Genomic DNA, 24,187 nt, shown 5'->3' with positions numbered 1-24,187 from the left:
AGAGACTTGGCTCCTTCTGACACCTTCCGAGTGGAGCGGTAACTAAAGGATGGCTTCGAGCACTTCAGACTTGGGAGACTCAAGGTAGCAAGGAGACACTGACAGCCTTGCCAGACAACAATTTGCCTCTGCCTGACTGTCCTGGTTTCGGCTAGGATAAAGTTAATTTTCTTTCTAGTAGCTGGTACAGTGTGTTTTGGATTTAGTGTGAGAAGATTGTTGATAACACGCTGGCATTTTAGTTGTTGCTAAGTAGCGCTTATCCTAAGTTAAGGATTTTTCAGTGTCCCATGCTCTGCCAGCGAGCAGGTGCACCAGAAGCAGGGAGGGAGCATGGCCGGGACAGCTGACCCGAACTAGCCACAAGGATATTCCATACCATAGAACGTCATGCTCAGTATATATACTGGGGGAGTGGGCCAGGTGGGGTGGATCGCTGCTTGGGCATCAGTCAGCAGGTAGTGAGCAATTGCATCGTGCATCACTTGTCTTTTCTTGGGTTTATTTCCTTTGTTTGTTTGGGGGGGGTGTTGTTACATTCCTTTCCATCATTATTATTATTAATATTATTGTATTTTATTATTGTTATTATTTTCTTTTACTTTAGTTAGTTATTAAACCATTCTCAACCTACAAATTTTACTTCTTTTTTTCGATTCTCCTCTCCATCCCACTGAGCTGGGGGAGTGCGTGGTGCTTAGTTGCTGGCTGGGGTTAAACCATGACACTGGCTCAAGGCATGTCAGCACAGCACATCTTGCAGAGAGGTGTCGATCATGGCGGGTGATGGGGAGGGAAGTACTACCAAGCTCATCTGCTAAAATTGTCCAAAGCACAGTGATGAAAGGCCACCATGAATCACCTAGCAAAGGGCGGCAAAAGAAAAATCTATGGGTTAAGATTCTCACCATAGCAATTAGAGATTCAGTCAAACAAGTCCTGGGTTTGGAAACCGACAACCCCAAATTCCACAGCTTTCTGCAAATGTCCAGAACTTCCCCTGGATGAATAATTGAAGGAAGCTTTGAAAAAATTTTGGGTGAAGGAAGGAAAGCAAGAAGAAAGTTTGACACATTTGTTTTAGTATGTCCTGACCATAAGGTAGCAATAAAATAATCATAAATACTAGCTGGCTGTTTATACGGCATTTTCAGCTAGAGATCGCAAAGCGATACTACTTAGTTCTCAGTAAAAAATAAACTTGGAAATCTCAGTGCGCTTTTGGTGCTTGAGAGGAGGAAAAACATTCTCTCTTTCATAGTGTGTTGCCGTGTAGAAATATACACTGACAAAAAGAATATTAGCATGACGATGTCTAATGAACAAAAAAATGCCAGAAACTTGTAATTGCATAGGAAATATTGTTTTCTTTCATATCTGATATGCTAGAGCAGTCTAGAGCATTAGAGCTGTTTTCTCTGGACAGAATGGGAAAAGAAATTGAGCAAAACATTTTGGCCAACCTCTGACAAAAAAAAAAAAAAAAGAAAATATTTTGAGCAGGATAAATATTTTCGTTTTGGTGAGGAAGCTATTTACCAACAGTAAAATAAACCAAAACCGATTCAGTCACCTCTATTAAAAACAAACAGAACCCTTCCATCTCTGGAGACTAATTCAAAACATAGTTGGCTAGACTCATAAAAAGCTTAAAAAAAAAGATTGAAATGTGCAAAACTATATCCCAAATTAAATTCTGCCTCTTTGTTCACCTTTAGCTGAGAAGAGAGACAAACCAGAGGCTCGGTGTTGCTTGGGAAACCAGAAAGTGGAAAAGAACAAGAGAAAGTAGGAATGACTATTATTCTTTCACTGTCCAAACTGCTTGCAATGAAGTAAGTCGAAATAAAACCGAGGCAATTGTTTGTTAATTTCTTCGGTAAGATAATCCCTCCCAAAGTAACATAGGGAAGGATTATTTCTTTAATAAAGGGCTTTTACTCTTGCGCAATGAGACACAAGGTTTTGGGATGTCTTTTATTTGTGAACCTGTGAGATTTTCCTAAGCCTTTCCTCTTCTTTTTCTGAATTTCAGCAGGAAGCCCCCAGGCTGTTCACCACATTTATAACAGTCCATGGTCTGTCTAGTGCCATGGCGGTAACTCCATCACCGTGTCCTGCCTGCTGCCCGCAAGGAGCCAGGTGGATCAAGACAGAGATGAAGCAGAGCTCGTCATGTTGCTACTGACTTGTCATGAGGAGCTGAAAATGCCTGGCCTCATTCTGCTCTCATACAGGTGGAAATTAGAGATACACCAGGACAAGCTCAAACCCAGGTCTTTTACTCTATAGTCAAATCTGTTTCTAGGCAGCGTTATCAGTCTCTGTCCTTTCCCTCCATCAGTGAGCCCTGAAGAGAAGCGCACCGATGCTTTCTGCTGCAGATAACAGCTTCAGGTGGAGAATAAACAGAAGGTAAAAATAAGCTGCCAAACGTGAATCTCGCTTACAAGCAAATAGTCTTTAAGTACTTCGGTGACAATTTGCAGTCATTGAGAAGATGTAGAGATGTAGTGATCAACAATCCATGTCTTCAAATCAAAGCAGAAAATTGAAATTCAGGCATTATTCTTCTCTGTTGTACTCCATTTTAGTGGGAATTGAGTGGTGAGGTTTAACCTCATCTCCATTACTTTGGTCCCAAGTAAGGTCCCCAGCCAGAAAGGCTAGCTATTCTGGGCATGGTTCATAGGCAGCCCTACTACGGGGGGGACAAAAAAAAAAAAAAAGAAATTGTTATCGAGAGGTGCCTTTAAAAAGCAGCACAGAGAAAAGCAATGAGTGAGAGCATGGAATAAGATGCATTTCAAACACTCAGGAGAAATAGCGTGACTATCCACCGATCAGAAAGAAACCAGAGTGTTGTGGTTTTCCCGGGTTCACTCTAAAACGCGCCGGCAGAACTCTTCTCCCGTTGTCTGTTGCCCGTTTATTCGCCACAGCCAGGCGGAAAGACCTTTTCCTTCTCCGCGGAGGAAGGTCTCTCTCCCCCTGCCCCGCCCGCTCTGCATTTCCCCCTCTGCCCCTGCGGGGGAGCTGACACTCCGCTCCGCTGCTCGGCACTGCCGCTCGGGGAGCAGGGCAAAGACCTTTTCCAAGCGTTAAAAAGCAGCACCTCCTCTTTCCCTTACCCCCAACCCAAAACGCACACGGGGACCTGAGCTGCATCCTTCCAAAAATCCAGGGTTTGCCTGCTTTCATTTAGAGAATCCTGTATTCCTGCCCACATCCTTTGGTACCTTGTCTTTGCTCCCTTTCAAGCCCTCTCACTTCCAAAATAACAGGGCTTTCCCCTCCACTTCAGCATCCCACTCGCTTTCCACACGGCAGAATTTAGCAGAGGAGTTGCATCGGAATCAGCATTCAGGCTACGGCATCCTTTCAGTTGATGAAAATGTTATCGTGCCGTATACCTACAAGGTAAATCTGTTATCTTCTGAATGCACTCAGTTACCACCTGACTAAAATACCTTGCTTTACGCTGTGCCCTCAGTTCTGCAAGTATTTCATGCTCCATTAGTAGAGTCTATGTGAAGGGTGGATTTGTTTTCTAAGGAGAAGGGAGCTGAAAAAACCCCTAATTGTTATGGAGTGTCGAGTGGCAGCCCTTACTCCCCACTGCTATAAATACTCAGTGCTCCCTTGGTATGTGTTTTGACCAAATGTACAACAGCAAAACGTTCAGAAATTGTCGCCTGCTTGAGATGGTATCGTAGGTCAGCTTTTGTGTGGTGCCACCTTTGAACAGGGTGATTTCTCTGCATTCCTCCTGTTGATACAGTTTGAAAAACTGGCATCTGAATCTCACTCTGTAAGAGCAACATCAACAGGGTGAATGCCTTTATGAATGGACGCACAGTTGCCCGCGCAAAGACCTGTTGGCAGATTCCCATAATGCTTCTCCCTATCAGGATTTACTCTGCAGCTCTGTTAAAACCACCAACAAATGTGTATTCTCACTGATAAAGCATTTTAAGCCCCTGATATGACAGGCAGTTTTATATAATCCTATTGGAGGGGGAGAATTATAACTACAATATTGAATTAATATTCCTGTAAAGTCATGGTGTCCAAAAAGCTAATCTGTTTTTACCTGGCTGTATCAGTTAGCCTTCGAAAAAATATTGCAAATTTTGCCACATTTTTTTTCCCCTCAGCTGTCATGCTGTAATAATGTCATTACTGTGACGACATCTACAGTCATCCTTCCAGCTGCAGAGAGGAGTCAGAATGCACAAGGAAGAAGCATAAAATGGGAAAAAAGGATCTTACTGATGAAAGAGTTCATTCTCTAAAACAGAGAACCTCTTTTACAAGCAGTGTTGAAAGGACTTTCAAAACATCTTTTTATGCAACCAGTGATGTTAGCTGGTAACAAGATGGAACGAGAACGAGTGAAAATGTGCAGGAGTAAGTAATATGGAATGTGTCAAGCCACTGGCCACAGGCACGTGGCTTTTTTGGTTTTGCATGGAAAGAAATTTTTTCTCATAAAACAGAGGAGCACAGGCAATTTTCAACAACTTTGCCATCACTGCTGTATATCATTACAGTATCTTTAGGAAAGCCATGAAGATCAGACTTCTGTTCTACAGCACTGGCTTCAGAATATATCTTTAGTGTGTCTTAATATATGTAAAAGTGCCCATGAAAGACATGGATGGACAGGAGCACCACTATGCTGAAAATAAGGAAGTGCAGTGAAATTCTGGGTGAAATTCCTGCCATGCGCACTACAGGAAGCTCCCTTTCAAAATCAACACGTATCTTTTCACAACATACATCCAAATCTTCCTCTCATACCCAAAACACAGACTCAGATAATTGGCCTAGTTTTATCCAATAGAAGTAGACACACCCATAAATCACAGCAAGTTTATTACAGTCCTTAAAGGGTTTGACCTTCAGCACAGTTGGGTCCAGTAGGTCTAGCCTGTTGCAACAAAGGGAAAGAAATCTGTTCCCGGCCCAGACCACTGCAACAGTTATTATTGAAAAGCATCAGAGCCTAGAAAAAGCTCAGAAGAATGCTGATTATAAAGCATACTTTCTCCAAACAGAGAAGTCAATTACAAAGAACAGCTGTAAAGCTGTAGAGAAAAAAATTTACAATGCACACATGAACATACGTTACTGGAGAGAGATGAGTTCGGCAGCTTCTCTGAATTCTCCCATAGGGAAAACCACCTGTGAACATGCTGCAGTGAACCTGAATCCCTGTGCGGCTCTGTGAGTTGTCTTTACTAATGGGAGCACGCTGCGCTTAAGTTAAGGGGTTTACTCACAAAGAGAAGGGCTACTCAGAAGAGCAAGGGACTTGCTGGATTAGTATCAATTATGTATTAGAACTGTCATGCCAAAAATATTGTGGCTGGAGGGGTCCTATTTTATTATGCACCATTTAAAAGGGAAATAAAATGCATATAAAAGTAACAATGGAACATGCACATACACATGCACACAGACTCCAAGCACATCTCTTAAGCAAGCAGGCACTTCCCTTGTTAGCGGAGTTTCCTTTCCTTGGGGACTCAAACAGATTCTGACCTCATGTCTGACATTTGCTGAAATTTCGATCTGAGCTGTTGCTGTCAGGAAGCCATCATTCATAATTTAGCATTGTTTAAGAATGCCTGTTCATGAGAAGGTCATGTCTGATACAGAGGGGAACAAAATAAATTTGGTCTCGCAAGAAGTAATCCCTCTAGACTAGGATGAAGTATATGGAAGAAAAGCAGAGAGGAAAAAGCTTGTTGATGTTGCTATATCTTTTCTTCCTATAACAAACGATCCTTAGCTCTTATTAGGGAGAAACATGAATTTATGTGAGGCATCAGAAGTCCCCCTCTGCTTCTGAGACTAGCTGAGAATTAACAGTAGATCTAGATGATGTGATGTATTCATTTGCCCTCTCTGAAAAAGGTGATGGAGAAATGGATGAAGTAAAAAGGTGATGCAGAAAGAGAAGTTTCAGCAAGGATAGCTGCAACCCTCAAAGCCTAGGCAGACGAGCATCTCAGAGGAAGCCTCACAAACACTCCCGGTGTCCGTGGCCGCCTCGGCCAAGCGCTTGGACCCTGAGCATGACCTGTTGCTCTGAAGGGTGCAGGATCATGGAAAAAAAACCAGATCCAGCATCCACGGTAGAAATCAAAACCTGACGTAAAACGGAGCAAAAGGCAAGGCTGCAGTGATGGGAAATGAAACAGCTTGGCTAGATGAGACTGCATGTGCAGAACCAGCGCAGAAATTGCCGAGTTCTGTGCAGATTTCAGGTTGTGTGTCAGGTTGCCATTAGCCAGGTCTTCCATAAGCCCATTTATTTAGGGCAAAATTTACATGCTGGCCTCAGAGGAATTTTTCCAAATATATTAATTGAGACATACTCGTATACAGTAGCAATATGCATCCAGTAACATTTATACACAGGAACCAGAACCAGTACCCCTCTAGCATTTTTAAGTAGGTCTCAGAAGTTTGTTTTCTTCCAGAAGAAAGTTACTACCCTTAGCTCCATTTAACAGGGGAAACAGACAGAGCCCTGAAAAGATTTGGCTGACGGCTGAGCTAGGTTTGAAACAGAGGCTTCTTCAAGCCTAGTGCAGTGCTGTATAACACACTTTACAGAGAAATTCAGCTGCAATTCAAACTCTTGGATGCACCAACAGCTAATATTAGCTACGTGCTTCAAGATTATTATGGATATATTTTTTAAGGCCTCTAAAGTTACGCAGCATCACTTCATCAGGACCCCGCAGACAATTTAAAGTTTGGTTAATGGGCAAACAATAGTGAAAATTTATTCTGTTTCTTCACAAATGTAACGCAGATAAGAGCAAGGCTCAGCACAGAGGTTGTCCACTGAAGGACAGAGATGACACTTGAAAAAAGTTGAGTTATTTTTTGAGCTGGGTGACAGTACAGAGCACTAGTGAAGGAAGACAGAAGTATCCTCTGACTTACTAAGGTTTCTGAGGAAAGGCAGCCTCACACAGAGGTCTGCAGCATCACCCAAAGAGGACATCAACATCACTAAAAGCTCAAGCGATCAAGGACTTGGGAACCGCCGCTGGTGCAACCTGCACGTTCCTCTGCTGAACTTCAGCTGTACTTTGCATCCCAGACCCCAGCAGCTCTTTCCCAGTTCTCAACTATTGATGTGATCCCGACAGTGCTACCCAGGTTACGTGGACTCTGGACACACAGACACCTTTATTTCTGGAACTTTGTCATGCTTATTTTTCTCAAGTTACTTACTCAAATGTGATTCCCTTCAAAAACAATTGAAGGGCCATGCTTTCACTCTGTTTTGAGGTTAGTCCTGGAAAACATTCGAAAGGCAAGGAAATAACAGTTTTCTCTCTTGAGAAGAAACACAGGAGATTGATTACTTTGTCTTACAAAATGTCACACTGTGATGTCTGTCATCTAGAAGGCAAGTTTCACAAGTCATTAATTCAACCAGATGGTGGTGTAGAGTCTAATAGATAACATAAGCTGGCTGGGAACATAAATATCAATAAACCTTTTTTTTTTTTGCAGACACAACATACTTTTCAACCTACCTATTCACTGTGTGAAATACAACATCAAACAGTTTAACTTAGATTTTAATATTGTTGCACAAAGAATAATTTTTGGGGCTCAGAGAGGATAACAGAAAATTGCCCGTATACCAGAAATGAAGCAAAAAACAAAATCTTTGACATGCAATTAAGCAGTCATTTGTTAATGTGTCCCCTTACACCAAGATGGCAAGTGCAGTTGTACCATCATTAACATGATCTCTGCTGAACTGGAAGGGCCAAAATATAGGTTGGCGTGTAAAAAAATACAGTCTGAATGCCAAGCAATTCAGATAACACGTTACTGAGTGTCATTAAAAAATCAATTATTAAAATAAACGAAGTCCTTACTTGCATGGTACAATGTCTTTTGTGGACTTGAAGATTCAAACAGATCTTATATCCCTGAAAAATGTTTGAAAAAATGCATTGTGAAGTGCCACATAAAACCTGTTCCATAAATGAATACAGAGTGGCTCTTACCCCGACTGCTATACTCAGCCTGAGGTACAAAAAGGAAGGGAAGTGATTACCCATAAGGTTTGCATATTAATACCTACCACAAGTAGCATAGAAAAATACAACAGAAAGAGAAAGTTGACTGACAAAGTTAAGCGAACTTCCATTTTCCCTCTTCTCCACGTTCCCCGGTTGCAGCAGGGCAGACACAATTGCTCAACCACCGCGGGAAAGTCTCTGCTCATGAGATTCCCAAAGCAGCAGTGTCTGGAAAAGCCTTGAAATGTAGGCCACTTAACCAAACTGCATGAAACCACCAAGCTTTTTGATGTCAGGACACAAGGAAGCTCTAAATTGCAGTGAGAGCTATTATTTATAGTTACTGTAACCACAAACTGAGGGAAAAAAAAGATAGATCTCTCTTTCTAGATTTGTGCCTTTTCAAGGAAGGAAATAGAAATTAAAGCATTATCTATGAATCCTTAAACAGTAGCTGCCTGTACTCTGAAGAGTATAAAAGTGAAGGAGCCGGTGACTCCAATTAAACAGAGAGTCAAACCAAAAAACCTTCCGTGGTGGTTTTCTCTAAGCTAATGCTGAATTCTCCAGATACTTGCCTCGGACTTCTTCTAGGCTTGAACTGGCTTTAGATTTGACTTCTGTTTCTAGGTCACGAGTATAAAGAGGAGCTCTCACAACTTCTATAGCGGTTATTTGCTGGTGGTTTTGATGGCGTCTGTGCTGGATGTCGATGCAATCATCACCTACTTTCTATTCCCAAGCAAGAGAGGAAAGGCATGCCAGAGGTTTTATTACAACATTATCAGTTGCTAGGGTGCTCTCCCCATTCCAGTGGCTGTGATTTATGCCAGCTAACGCCAGAAATGGATGAACCTGTCCTTGGAAAGGCCGGAGACAAGCTCAGTTCCTAAGCTGCCAGCCTCCAAAGGGGCCTGAGCAATTGAAGGCGTGTGCAGGCTGCGCGCTGGCTCGAGGCTTAGAAGGGAATTTTATCTTACAGTCCCAGCTGCCGCAGCTTTCTGTCAGTAAGCTGTATTTGACATTGCAGTGTCCCACTAATAGCAGAGGAAGCATTTCCAGAGGGTGATACTCCCAAGTACAAATCTGGATATCAACAACCTCCTTCCCTCTGAAGGGAAGGAAAGCGTAAGGAAGGATTTTTAGTGGGAAAATGTGCTCGTATGCCCGAGATTTGTGGCAAACTTGAAAGCCTTTCTTCAGCAGCAAAAAGAAAACACAACTCTGCCCACATGTAGTTACATACTGTGGATCCAACTGTCAAAATACTTCCCACAGCTGAAACCTGGAGGAGAGGCATACACTTTATTGCTGCTGAGGCCTATTATTGGAACAAATAACGTGCTGTGTTTTGCACTTACAATAATTATAAATGTCAAACATCTTGCAAAGACTGCATTTTTTTCTTCTGCAGATTTTCAAAATCCATAAACGCTGAATAAGCAGATAATTCCTCAGATGAAAAGTTGGGAGCTTTGTTTGTATATGTTTGTAGTTTTACAAAGATAAGTTACTTATCGCAGGCTGAAGAGAAAATGAATGCATAAGAACAGCTAAGTATATCTGCAAGTAACACTTTCCATCAGCACAGAACTGACGTAACAAAGGATGCTCTATTCATTGGGGTTAGAGGCTTCATGATTGCTAAGTTTGGAGCACGGATAAGGGCTACAGTGTGGCAAAATTTCATTCCTAGGATTTAACTATAGCCTTTGCTGTTCTGCCTTGGGTGCCATCTAGATTAATTCAACTATTGTTTATTTTCCTGCATGACACAGATGACAGGAGCAGGTACACTTGGTTCTTGAGTCATTATCTTCTCAAAGAGCGACTCCAAATTTCTGGGTGATCAACTCAAAATACTCCCAACATATCTAATTCCAGTGACTCATTTTATGATTATTCAACATGAGACATCCTTAGGAGTCAGATTTCCAGAGGGGTTAATTACTCACAACTCAAATGATTCATAGCAGCTCTAAAATATCATTATAAAACCATAGGAAGAATACATTAAACCCAGGAAAACTCAGCAAGACGTTTCTGAACTGACTACCCACCAAGCCCTCTAATGAAACAAGGATCTTGTAGACCAAATTCTACCAAGCGTATTACCTAATTTCATAAGGAACTGAAACTTACCTTATAGTGTGGGAAAAAAAATAATTGAGGAGTTCATAGAGTTTAAATTGGTTTTCAATGTGTCTGTTAAGATTTTCTTTCTCCTGACTGCTAACTTAGGAGCACTCAAGCACTGCAAAAGAGTATACTAACCTATTCACTCAACTCAATTTTCTAATAGGATAAGAATTAACCCAAGCATAAGTTTAAACATTTCACAAATAAATTAACGGCCATGATATCAGTGACTCACTATTTTATTGGCTTCTATGTTACCTCTGTATCAGACCAGTGTTTAATATGCAATGTCTTCTTTAAATTTTGTAATCTGGTTCTCATGAGCAGCATGTTTTGTCCCGGCTGCTCTGCAAGCTACCCAGTTGTGCCTCTCAACGATTGCTGCATAATCTTCAAACATTAGCTAAATTTTTTTAACAGTTAAAAAAATGTGAGGTCAGATGGATGTGTTTGCATCTTTAGGTAAGAGTTCCCACAGCAACAATATGTTTGCATATGCTCAGTTAAGTTTGCACATGTTACAATTATATGCATCCAGAAACAACTTATAGATATGATAGCCACTGATAAACTGGAAAGCTAAGGAAGAAAGTACATTTTATGAATATTTCCCTGCCTCATCCATCTAAGACTAAGAATGACATTTTCAGAAGTTTCCTCAATCCCACAAATGCTAATTCTCCAATCTTTTTTGTCCTTGGATGTTTGAAAATTTGCAGCTAAGATCTCGCTGCTCTTAGAAGCTGTATCAGCGCACGGGCATTTCCCCTCTTTATTGCAGCCATCCACACTTCTAGCTGTCCTCTGCGTGGCTCTACATTCTTTTCACTAATTCATTGGTCTTAAGACCATTCTGAGCCTTCAGGTGTCTTCAGCCCCCACTTCCCTACGACAGCAGGATTTTTTAGCAACTGAGGAATTTTTTTTGGACATTATGCCAGAGAATGGTCAGAAATATTTGAATTCCCTGTCATTAAGGGAGCCAGGGCTAATATAATATGAGATTTTCTTGAGGGAAAAGCAAGCTTAGTTGGTAAAATGCAATAGAAGTGAAATTTGTATTTAATTTGATTTCCTGTCATCTTCATAGATTATATTTTCCTTTTCTCTCGTTGCTTCACTCCCACTCGTTCTCATAATCTGTAAATTACTTTAGTCTGAGATATTTCCTGTGTGTTAAATGTATTTCATTGGCTGCCAATTCAGTCTTCTGTTTCTGGCACTTGCATTTGTATTTAGGCAACATGATGAAAATTAATATCATAATTATACCATTCAAGCAAATCACACAAATTAAATCTGTGTCTAGCCAGCCAAATATATCTTTGGTTGTCATTGGAGTGTACGGTTTTTTTCCTCCTCAAGTAGCATCACAAGACAGTAGAAAAATTGCTCCCATGTGGTTATGTCCCATGGACAATTACTCCACAAAGGAAAACCAACACTCAGACTGTTCTCCTTTTTCAATACCATCTTTTAACTTTCCTGTTACGTTATTTCTCGTGAAATATTTAGTCTGATTTCCCTGAAGCTCCTACAGAAAAATGTGACTGTTCATTTTGAACAAACTTCTAAACAAGACAAGCCAGAAAACCCCCGGACCCCACTCTTAACTGCCGAGGCACCTGCAGCGAAGCCCCACCACCCAGCACAGGGTAAGGACATGCTGCAGTGAAACACGCAGTCTTGTACTGGAACCAAGCAAAGTAGGAACCTGGTCCTTCCTCGTGCGTGGTACCCTAGAAAGAGTATGTACAACTTCTTTTGTATTTGCCCAGTTGTGATATCCATTTTGCCCAAACCTTAATGTTCTTGTGTTCCACCACCAAATGAAGGTGTCCCATATTTCCTTAAAAGGTCTACAATGTGCTACAGCTTTTACACTGATGTTTCATTGACTGGGCTTGAACTTTGCTAACAGCGAAGTTAAAAATACTGTCAAAAAAACCTCACACCAGGGCTTCAAAGGAAGTAAACCGTTCACAGTAGCAACTGATTGTTACCACTTAAAAAGAAATACAAATTCAGCACTAGACTCACTTTACAGCAGGTATTTGAGAATGGTTGGCCGTGCAAATTTTTAAATAGAATGAGCTGCAGAGACATTAATGACACGCTATTAGTATTTTTCACAGACTTGCTGTTTGATATCAAACGAATCTATGGTTAACCCACCTAAGTCATTAATCACTTGAAACCTCTAATGTCAAACTTCCTAATGGCTTGGGCAACTGCTAAAGTCTCACATTGTTTCCTGTCAAAGAAATTTCTCTCTTAAGTACGGCCAGGGTACTTGAGAGATCAGCTGCTTGTCCCATAAACCTTTTTCATTCCAAGAAGTAACAACTTTGTTGTTCAATAAATTAAATGAGACAATATAATTGTTTTACTGCAGAATATCAGGTTAAATTTATGCACATGTATTTGAAATAACGTTATCGCCAAGATCTGAGCAAACTTCCATCCAGGCTATTTCCACATTCCAATTTAACATAAGCATTTTGGACACTGATTTAATTGCTGTAGTACAACCCCCTTTTATTTCAGAGGGGCCTAGTTGGTTTTTTTAAGTCCAAACTCTATTATGAGTTCAGACAAATCATAATAAACCTTTCTTTCTAGGAAAGGAACAACAACTACATTGGATTTCATACCACTCTAATTACATTACTAAAATAATGTTGGTTTATTTGTAGGCAAGGCGACTGTAAAAAGCGATGTCTGTTTCTCCCCATATATAATTAAGTTTATTACTTCCTGCCAGAAAGTCACTGGAACACAGGTTAGGAGGGGCAGCTCAGGCCTGATTTGAGTACTTGGGAAGAAAAGTCTTTTTCACAGTTGAAAACTGAATCCACGTACATGAATCCATGTACGGAGCGTGAAGACCTAGGAGTAAGAAGGCTCTCAGGAGGTCATTCACTCCATCCCCTGCTCAGAGGCACACACGCGAGTCCTGAAAGATGCTCATCCAACCAGCTCTCCTCGGCATTTGGTGGAGGATAACACTAACCTCCCCAGGCAACGCGTCAGTGCTTCCCGCTCCTCACAACCGCAAACCTGTGCCTCTGCACGTAGCCTGAACCCCTCCTGTTCTGCTTCAAGCCCATTACTTCCTCGGCTATCTGCTGCAGGCGTAGGAAACAGCCCTTGAAGATGGTTAGCCACTTCGCTATTTCACTCAATCCAGTTGAGTCAGCCTTTTCTTGCAGATCGCGTTTACCAAACTTTGGAGCTCTCCTCTCTGTTGGGCCCACGTCTTTCCTGAAGAGCTCCTGTCAAGAGCAGGCACAGCACCCCTGCTGATTTGCAAGCAAAGCAGCAGCAGTATTTCACACGTCTTCTCCTTCTACCTTCCCCTGTGGCATCTTCCTTCTCGTCAACAGCATAACATTGTTGATTTGCGTTCGGTCTGTAATTTCTGGATTATTTTCCATAGGTATGCATGCTACCTAAATCTAGTGGTATCATACCTCTAATAGAGATTTCTTGCTGGAAACGACACTGCAGTCACACCCTGTCAAGAACACTTCTTGTGTCCTGCAGGTGTAAGAGGAAAACGGGAGCTTTCTTACCTGGACCTTATGTACTTGTGTACATGAAGAACGGTTGCCTAATCACACTGCACCTTTTGTAGGCAGAGGCTGGAACTGTCATGGCAGGTAGAGCCAAAAAGGCAGTGTGTCCAGAGGTGTGAAAAATGGCATAGACAATCTTCTGCCTTGAAGGTGGAAACGTTTATATGTACACACAGAGAATATGTGCATGTCTAACGCACACTAAAAGGTTTGTTCATTGACTTCCAGAAACAAAGCCTACAGACAATGCCTAGATTTATATCAGATAAGGGATTTTTCTTTGGACATAGCTGTCCAGCCAGGTACAAAAATATGGCTATTCTCCTTCAAGTAAGAGGAGTAGAAGTGCAGTTATATTTGACAGTGACCCCCTCCAAGACAAAAAGACAAAGAACTAGACACTGTTCTGTGACATTTAACTCAGCAAGACCATGATTCCCACATGCAGAAGTGCAGTGGGGACACCTCAGACCATCAGCCGTGTCTTCTGCTGTGGTAAAACATAGCAGCTCTCAAAGGAGGATTCAAGAGGTTGAGTCCTGTGAGTCAGTCTTGTTGCCCCTCGCTGTAAATCTGGACAACGATCTAGATCTCTGCAGAGTGATTCAAGCCCTAATGATGAAAAGTTTCACATGAGAGCAAGACATTACTGTAGCGGTTGCTGAAACAACACATTATCATACTTCATTTTCAGTATTTCCTGTTTATTTTGGTTAGGGAGTCATTTATCTATCTGTCTCTCCAATCAGCTATTTTCCTTCCTGTGATTTTTTTGTTGGTAGACACTCAACTTCATTTTGTGCTCTTTCCTTGTTTCTCCTGCCCACATTACTTTCTTTTATCTACCCCATGTCTTGCCTTTCCCTTCTTTATCTCAGCCCCTCTTCTTCTACAGTGGCGATAGGGAAATAGTCTGGAGACGCCAAATTCTTCCTGGGCTGTTAGCTGGCCCACAGATGTGCTCTGCTGCTAGTTGTGGAAACAGTCAAAACCAGGAACGGTATTTGAAACACAAGAGCATTTCACCTTCAACAAACAGTGCTCTGACACTGTCAACAGAAATGGTGGTGTGAACGCATTATTGCCAAGTTTCATTCTCTTCACGTGGCCTCTGGGTAAGTTTAACAGTTGATACATGTAAAATTAAAGTGACAATTTAAAAGCCTGTTTGCAGCTTTCTGGCATGAACGAGAGATCCCTCGAGACCAGTGTACTCCGATCACCCTGCACACAGAACTTCAATTGACAGAGTAAATTGGTAACGAAGCACATAGGACGCAGCGCAAGGGCAAGATCTGAACACTGGGGAAGACCGAGGTGGGAGATTATGACAATTTAATAACAAGCAACTTTTCCATTTCACCTTCTCTCAGCCGTTTCCACTCATGCAAACGGCACCAACCCTTGGACTGAGACCAAAGTATAAACAGATCACCAATTTCAATAAAAGCTTGAAAATTGAATTGCAGCTTTGCAATGCAGATAGCTCTGCTATCCTGTGAGAAGTGTGAACAGAATCTGCAATTTCCAAACTTAAACACGGCGGTCTCCTCTCCTCCATGCAGAGGAGCGCCTGTGCTGTTGCTAACCTGTGGTTAATCGAACCCTCCGGAGATGGGGCAGAGAGAGAAGGAAGAAGAAAGCGCAGCCCAGGGCAGGATCCCAGGGAGGGGAGGTGCCACACGGCTACAGAGAGGGCACAGGTAGCCTGGGCAGAGAAGGGAGGCAGGAATACGAAGGGTTGCTGTCTGCAAGTGCTTTCACTTACTCCTCTGGCTTTTAGAGTGCACACCGGGAGGTAATGGCATCTCTTCAAAGCTTACCAAGCTCGGCTGCACTCCCTCAAAATTTAAAAGCTCTTCAGGAGTGAACATTCCGCTCACAAGGTTGTAATTACTCTGATGTTTCCAAAATCTCACAAGGTTTCCACGCAAAGATTCTCCTTGATTGAAATGTTAGAGACATCTGATTTTAAGGAAAATAAAACCAAAATTGTAATCACCCTAGCTCCTCTCCTCCCTGTAATTTAAGGAGATATTTCTACACGCATTAATAGAAATGCTTTTGCAACAAAAATAAATGTGCATCATTTAATGTGTATGTGCATGTTTACACTAAAAACCTGCAAATCAGTTGAAACGTGAGTCCCGTTTCCAAAAACGAAATCACCAATTTCAGACTCCAGCTTCTACTCAGCAATTTGCCCATTGACTGATATACGCAGTCAATTTTTATTTAAGATCATTAACTCCAGCTATACTGGTGCAGACTAAGGTCCATTTTTCAGGCAACGCGTTCATCACGTAGGTACAATGACAACAGACCCAGCACCCCACGAATCGGTCTTTGGCCGGTTGTCATTTGTCACCCTGTACTCCCCAGCACGGCGGTTCAATGCCTGGAGCGAGCCCTGCTTCTCCCGCTGCCCCCAGCGCGGCCTCGGCGCGCTGCTTCGCACCTCTCAGTTACTTCAACGGTAAAGCTGAGAAATGTTACCCACCGGTTTTGTGAAACACTCGAGGCATACCAATGAAAAGTGTTACCTGAAGGGGTCATTTGTACTGAGGAGCAGCAGCAGCCCGGCTTGCTTTCATTCCAGGCAGGGTTTCTGCAGCCGTCTTCTCGAAAACCTGGGAAGAAAGTTAGCCCGCACATGGAAGGAAGAGCCGCAGAAAGACGGAGTCCTTTCCTGCCACTGGAAACCCTCAGCCTGTCAGCCTTGTCGTGACTAACGTAAGCGACGTGAGTTTAAAAACGAGTGTTTCAACGCTTAAGCTACTGCGTCAGCCTGCCTCCCGACGCCCTGTTCCGAGCCCATATGTTCCCAATATTGACCTGAAGGTTTCAAACCCAAGCTTAGTGGTTCTTCTGAGGGCTGCAGAGAGGAACAGGGCTGCTTTCACTCTACCCTCTGTCATTTGGATACCTCAAGTCAAGAGGAAGCAGCAATGCTGGGGGTTAACCCAGCACTGCAGGGTACCATACGGTACGGGACATCCCTGTGGTCAGTCTGGGTCTGCTGTTTGGGCTGCATTCCCTCCCTGCCTCTCACCCGCCCTCAGCGTACTCGCTGAGGAGGGGACGGCACGATAAACAGAAAGCTTTGAGTCTCTGCAGGCACTGCTCAGTACTAGCTAAAACATCCCTGTGTTAACAACCAAGTTTTGGTCACAAATCCAAACCACAGCACCATACCGGCTGCTGTGAAGAAAATTAACTCTTTCCCAGCCAAAACTAGTACAAGCAAGTTGCATTAGCTCCTACCCCCAAACAGCTATTCTCAGAGTAAATTCCTGACAAAGCAATGTTTGTCCGACTCACAACTATCCCAAATGGTACCGTTTTTCTCCGCACATTTGGAATTCCCATTACATAAAGAGCAGGGTATCTTGCATTAACTGCTCCCATTTCAGCAGAAACTTCAATGATTCTCCCACAACAAAACTCTGTTATTATGTCATGACTGAAGGGGTAGAAGTCGTTAACTACCAAGGTACCTTGTATGATTTTTCAGTCATTCTGAACTCAGCAAGGAACATAAATCAACTTGCATTGTAGGCACACAGCTCCTCAAAGGCGTTTTGTGCACTAATGACATAAATTTTTAACTCGTGTTTTAGTTTTCATTCCCTTACATAGTCAAATAGTTCCCTGGTTTGTTTATATAATCCTTTTTTTGCCTCTGAGAAATGTATGAGATCTAATGTACCAAATGACAATGGATTTGTACACACATCCCCCCCCCCCTTTTTTTTTTTTACACTGGAAAGAAGAAAATAACAATCAAAGCAGTTTAAGTGTACAACTTTCTACAGGTTACATTTATTCAGCTGGACCAATTAAGAAAAGCTAAATCCTAATTAGTAAGAGTTAAAAAACATGTTTGTCATTTCTGGAATAGTAATTAGAGAAGAATTAAAATTTCTAGATGAGAAAGCTCCTCCTCTATGCCTAATGAAACACACTAGAAGAAATTGTGACCTTTTAAACAGCTAGAAATTAAAAGATGGCATTAATACTTCCATAGAAGCTACCAAAAAACCCGCCAAAACAAATGAAACAAACAAAATCACGAACAGCTGCTTTAATGTTCTACTTCAGAGAGTATTCCCATGCTGAATATACACTGAAAACAATTTCTTGTGGCACATCCAAGACCTTCTGAAGTTATTAATATTCTGCCATCAGCTTCAAAGGGAACAAGATTTGCCTTGCAAAATAATCAAGAGAGCTGCAACTATTTACAGGCGATTTAATTTATGGCAGCTTTGGTTGCAACAATTCCGGAAGACAACTGTATGAGTAAAGTGTTCTGGTAAGCACCTAATTCAAACACTTTATATTTAAAGATAATGAACTCTCTAAATTTTAAATAAGCAGGTTGTAACATTCTATACAAAAAATATTCCTCTGAGGAGAATGGGGGTGGGACATCTTTAATATGTATCCAGCATACACATTTAACTATTACACATACAAAAACGCAGTAAATTTTATAAAGAAATTTATTGTGCAAGAATGATTTTCATGCTCATTTACAATGAAATAATTAGTTTTAACAAATAATCATGCCATTGCTTAATTTCAACACTAAGCAGAATATTTACATTCAAGTTTACATGTTTGTTCAAGTTCCACATATGGTATTGTCAGAATTAAATAAGAATGCATCTTCAAATCAAACTTTGCATTTTTTACATTAGAATATCACCGCCTTTATGACATTTACTGGAAATGACAAATTTCCTTTCTTTGCAGTACCCTAATTTCCCAGCTACTGTACTGGGGGGGGGGGGGGGGGGGGGGGACGGACACAACAACACAAAACAACACAAACAAAACCAACTTGCAGAAATTAGCATCACAAACATACATCAGTCTCCATTTAGCCAGGCATTTCCAACTTATTAAACGAAGGGAAGCTGGAGTATACCTCTGGTATAACTGACTTTTGAAGGACTGTTTATGTAATCCTTGCAAGAGATCATGCCTGAAGAAAATGAGCCTCAGGACAATTCTTCCACGGAATCTTACATAAAAAAAGGATCCGTTTTGTCAATATTGAAGCGAACATCTTATAATAGCACCAAACACACTTTGCAACTTTTTGTACTTTTTTTTTTTTTAACCATAGGGATGATTAGGAACACAGCATCATGGTCTGGCACCTTTTTAAAAACACCCCCCCCCCCCCCCCCCCAAACACCCACCCAAAACATATGGTGCATAGTAGTAATTAAAAAAAAAAAAAAAGATCAGCAGTTCAGAAATTCAGTGTGCAGAAACTCAAACTGTGACTTTTTGGTGCTGCTTCTTCCTCTTCACACTCTAAGATCTAAGGTAAATTGAGACTTCAGCCCACATTTTCTTAGCCTACACACAACGAATCTCTTGCTCCTTCGGCAAAGGTTGCTAATACAGACTTCTCAGTTATCTCCCACCCACCCCAACCCCTCTTTTATTTTTTAAAATGAGAATCAGCTAATACAATATGCAAACTCAGAAATGGTTCTGAATTACAACTTATCATGGTCCTGTTGAACAGCTGAAAAATGTAGCAGAATTTTTGTTTACTTTCACAGTTCCATGTGATGCCTACTACTTTAATCCATACTCTCCTATCAGTGCTTCACTTACTGTCTAGGTTTCACAGGGGCCCGTAATAATAACAAAAGAATCAGAGCATACCTGCCAATATGCTGCCCTGACTATTACATAAAGTTAAAGGACAAAGTATAGTGATTGTCTTGGATTTTGGCTATTAATGTTACAGGGAGATACTGATTTTGAAGATGCAAACCTAAACATTCCCACATTTAAATAATCTTTATATTTGGCAAAGACTATCTCACTTTTTCTGTCTTCATGTTGTGACATCTCCTCCAGAACTTGTTGGTTGAGAAACAACCGTAGAAGGTTGTACTGGTAACATTTCTAACTCAGATTCACGTACAAAGATGACCGCATCACCACTGACATTTATTAAACACTGAGCCTGAAAAAAAACCAAAAAAACCAAAAAACAACAACAATACACAGTTACCAAACATTAAATAGTAACATATTTTATGTTTACTTATATCAGCAAGATAGAACTACACAGATAATAAGAAAGTCGACAGAGATCAGGAGATGCACAAATTATTAGAATTTATTAGTGAGGCAATCTATACCATATTTTCTTTTATATCCACTCACTTGTGTGCTATCAAACATATAGACAGATTCTTGTAAGACCACCACAAATGAAATATCTGGGTAGCTGTACTTGCTTTCACTATTGTTTTGAACATATTTTGTGTACCAAAAGAACCATATTCTGTTGTCATCTTTACTAATAAAGTTTGTCCCTTTATGTCCAAAATAGAGCATTTTATATCAGCAACTCCAGGTATTTTCATGTGGATTTAGGATAAAAATCCTAACACCACAACATCAGAAAAGCTAAGTTAAGTTCAGCACTACTGTTCAACTGTTTCCTGAAATTTACTTCATTCTAGTACACTTAGTATTTTTACCCATTTGGGTATTTATGAAGCATATTTGTAATTTTGTGTTAACTCGGGTGTCCAAGAATGCTCTCGGCTTCTTTAAACAAAGATAACAATGAGAGATCCAGAAGCGTTATGCAGACATGGCTCTACAGGGTTGCAGTTTTTTAAGTGTATAAAATGTGTATTTGTGTCATACTAATCACAATAGCACTGTTATTTCATAATTTACCTGATTTTTGTTTGGATTCTCCATAAAGACACACTGCTTCATTATGTATGAGACAACTGCATTCCCCCCTAAAGCTGCAACGTGAGCTCTCACCATTGCAAACACTTCAGCAATAAACGCGTGGAGAAAACCACTGACACCACCCTCCTAAAATTTGGGAAAACAAAACAAAACAAAATTACATTTTATGTTATGTATAGCTACAAGATGCTGAATACTTTTCCTACATTTTTATCAGCTGAATATTTCAGTGAATCCTAAATGGTATGTTGTACAGAACTTAAAAGCCATGCACTGTTTAATGGGTCACAGTTAAAAATCAGACCAATGGAACTTACTGTTTGAGGAAAAGAATCACAAGTAGCTTATTCATTTGTCACTAGTATTCTTTTCAGTCAGTATATTACAGACACTTTTCAGATATTCCTACACCTCTGCAGGAACATTTAATATTCCAATGACAGTTGAATAATGACTTTTTTTCTTTCATCAGGAAGGATACTGCCCATTTTTTTTTTATAACTGGGAAGCAGATAAAGAATAATTTCTACTGAGGATTAAAAGAGATTTAGACTCCTTGGAAATTACTGGTAAGGAGTGGCCACCACCTTTGGTTGCTGCAACTTAATGTATGCTAATCACTGTCATTAGTTCTCAACATTCACTAAAGAAATGATCCCTCAAAATACAAGTAAGCAAGGGACAGCGCAGAGACTTGACAAGCAAGCTATTCAAGCTCCCCCCCCACCCTGAAGCCTAAAAGAACTTCTAGCCATCCCTTTTCATTAACTTTTTTTGACTTGATGGCGCTTGTGGGGGATTTTTACTTCTTTGGTGCCAAGCTGAATAATTTAAATTGCTCTGAAAGGAGGAGAAGGAAAACAGTGAAATATGTTTTTTTTCCTAAATAATCCTTATGAAAGAATGTGAGCAACTACATTGTGGGGAAAAACCCACCTCAAAAACCAGGCAACCAACCAAAAAAAAAAATCCACAGAAAAAAATGAGGAAAGAAACTGATGAAAGAGAGCTCACTATTGGTTCAAAATACCTGTAAAATTTCAAAATTAAAGTGAAAGGCAAGACCACTAGACTTCCAACATGCGTGTGTGCCACTGGAGAAGATAAAAGAGGCAGGTAGAAGAAGAGGCTAGCTAAGCTGAACTTCAACAAATACAGGCTGCCCTCATATCTACTGGGTACTATAATCTACCCCGAAGCAGACTCATAAAGACATAAGAAAACATATCTTGGATGAAAATTAACAAACAAAAGGGCAAGTATAATTTCACCAATCCAAACATAAAGCATGAATGAAGTCAAATGCAGCCAGACATCAAAATTTCAACACAAGTCTTTAATTCCTCAAGAAATTTTGATTTTGTCCAAGTGTTTTAACAGTTACAGCAACTGACCAGGGCGGGAGGCAGTGAGGTGGAACGGATTCTGTAATATTATAAACCAAAGATAAGATTTGATGACAACAGGTAACAAAAGATTATAAATATTCACCTGTAAACGGCAAAACCTAAGAGCAATGGTTAAATTGGACTTAAAAATTATCATTAACTTTTGAAGCACAGTGTCTGGTGTGTATTTCAGCTTATGAAAGCATTCATAGGGCCTCAATATGCTGTAAACCACCATAAGCAAAATACAAAGCAATACAAACACAAATGCTGCTAACTGTTTCCCTGCAGAATCTGAAACACATTGCTTGAGTCTGATATAATGACCACTTTGTTTTGACTCCATTACAGCCTCAGGGCAATACTGTGCAATTAGTATTAAAACTGGTTTGTGACTCAGCCTATGCAGATGAAATTAATTTAAATTAGCTGCCCTGGGTGCTGGAAATAGCACACTGACAGTATCACAGAAACTGTACCACCGTCCCAACTTCATGGAGGAGTTGAATCAAATACTTGAGCAACCTACCTCTGCTGGGATCTGCTATCATAGATACCAAAGGTTATCAGCTAGTTAATTTGTATTTACAGAAGCTGCAGTTAGTACAGAAATGTCATGTAACCATTTCCCTGGTCATACCATACACATCCTTTTGAAAATGCTGTCCTTTTCACATCGATTTCTGAAGTTAAAAGGGGCCATAACTTGCAAGATCCAAACAAAATGTTTTCTGATCAAAGTTTCTCTAGAGAGCTCGCAACGCATTTTTATGAAAGCTGATCATTTTTATTAACATCTACTCTGTAATTTTATCAATGTGTAATTACCAAGAAACGGCATACTCTTTAGCACTAACAAACCACCAAGAGGTACATTCTATTTCTGTGGCCAGAAATTGTAGCAGAAGGATGCAGCTACTTCCCAAAAGGACAGGAAAATGATAAGGAACATGTCTTGCATTTTGGCATTCTCAGAGGACTATCTGTTGTCCAGATCCAGACTGGAGATCAGTGTTTGAGTATGACTAGCTACACCCTCTAAGCTGGTTGTGTTGTTATATACTCTGTGGCACGTCTTAGGCATTCATCACACAGAGCTATGTTACTGAGAACACTCAGCATAATATAGTTATATATGATACAGGAAACCTTCTGTTAACCAAAGAATTCCAAAATACAAATACACTGTGAAAGTTCATCATTGAGTTTGCTAAATGAGAGAAGAATGGATTATTTTTATTTTTTTTTTTAGCATTTAAATTAATCTCAGTTTTAGGTTCAAATGATCTCAGATCACTGTTGGTCAAAGACCCATTTTCTCCATATAGTTCTGTTTAAGAACTCATTGGTTTAGCATTACATCCAAATTCAACAGCAATCGCAACAGTTAAGTAACCCCTTCCTAACACTGCCAAACACAAAGCAGCTCTATATGCTTAATGACAAGAACGGTGCAATGTGACTTATTCCCCATTCAGCACCTACCCTCATGTGACAAAAGCTCTTAATCCCTTGCTGTGCCATACCTCAACTCAAACCTCTTCAGATATTATTATTTGATTATTATAATTAACAAAAAGTGCTAATCCCTGATATACAGCTCACCTCACGCAAAGAAGTGGTTTCTCTTATAAAAAACATGTTGATTATCCCAAGATACTTGGTTATTTTTGCCCCAGGTAGAAAAGAAAGAGGTGTCATCTTAACAACTGAGACGGTAGAATTGGTGCATGACGGAACAGAACGGTGCCGTAAGTATCCCTCAGCCAATGGACTTGCTTTATCAAGTGAAGCAGCTAAAAAGATGGGGAAAAAGAAGAGAAAGTAACTATAAAGTAAGATCGATTACTGTTTCTCAAAACACAAAAACTCTTCTTTATGGTTTCCAAATAGCTTGGTGACAACATTCAGCTGCCTGTGATGCTCAGCCATATCATGTGAGAAAGGAAATTATCATGCAATGCATGCAAAAGAAGACAAAAAGCTGAAATGGAATTTATTTGGAAGAGTGGCATTCCTGCAAAGGAAAACATCGAGGCAAGTAGCTGCACATACAACAATCAGTTATAAAGTGAAGGTAAAGAAAAAGTGCCAACATTTTGAAATACGTATTCTGCTGGAGGAACAAATTATAGGAAGTGTGAAAGTTGTTGTGTTTCCCCAGTGCAGCATTTTCCATTAAAACAGATATTAATCTCTGCTAATTTAAGCAAGATAGTCAGACCTGTGGCCAAAGAACTACTGAAAAATAACTCACCACTTGCTAATTTAGTGA

The 24,187-nt window shown here is 40.6% G+C and overlaps 1 protein-coding gene across 23 annotated transcripts in view; it reads right to left on the bottom strand.

Annotated features, from left to right (window-relative positions):
• Positions 1 to 18,267: 18,267 nt before the first annotated feature.
• C2CD5 (C2 calcium dependent domain containing 5) overlaps positions 18,268 to 24,187 on the bottom strand; it is a 70,609-nt gene continuing 64,689 nt past the window's right edge. For all 23 annotated transcript variants that reach the window (XM_069806612.1, XM_069806616.1, XM_069806628.1 and 20 more), the window contains 3 exons: positions 23,518 to 23,708; positions 20,504 to 20,650; positions 18,268 to 19,775 (listed from right to left, as the gene is read on the bottom strand). In XM_069806612.1, coding sequence (XP_069662713.1) covers positions 19,644 to 19,775; positions 20,504 to 20,650; positions 23,518 to 23,708 — 470 coding nt within the window. In that variant the 3' untranslated portion in view covers positions 18,268 to 19,643. The remainder of the gene's footprint in view (positions 19,776 to 20,503; positions 20,651 to 23,517; positions 23,709 to 24,187) is intronic.

Source organism: Haliaeetus albicilla, chromosome 19 (assembly GCF_947461875.1).
Source record: "Haliaeetus albicilla chromosome 19, bHalAlb1.1, whole genome shotgun sequence".
Taxonomy (NCBI): Eukaryota; Metazoa; Chordata; class Aves; order Accipitriformes; family Accipitridae; genus Haliaeetus; species Haliaeetus albicilla.
This window is presented reverse-complemented; position numbering and strand designations above follow the sequence as displayed.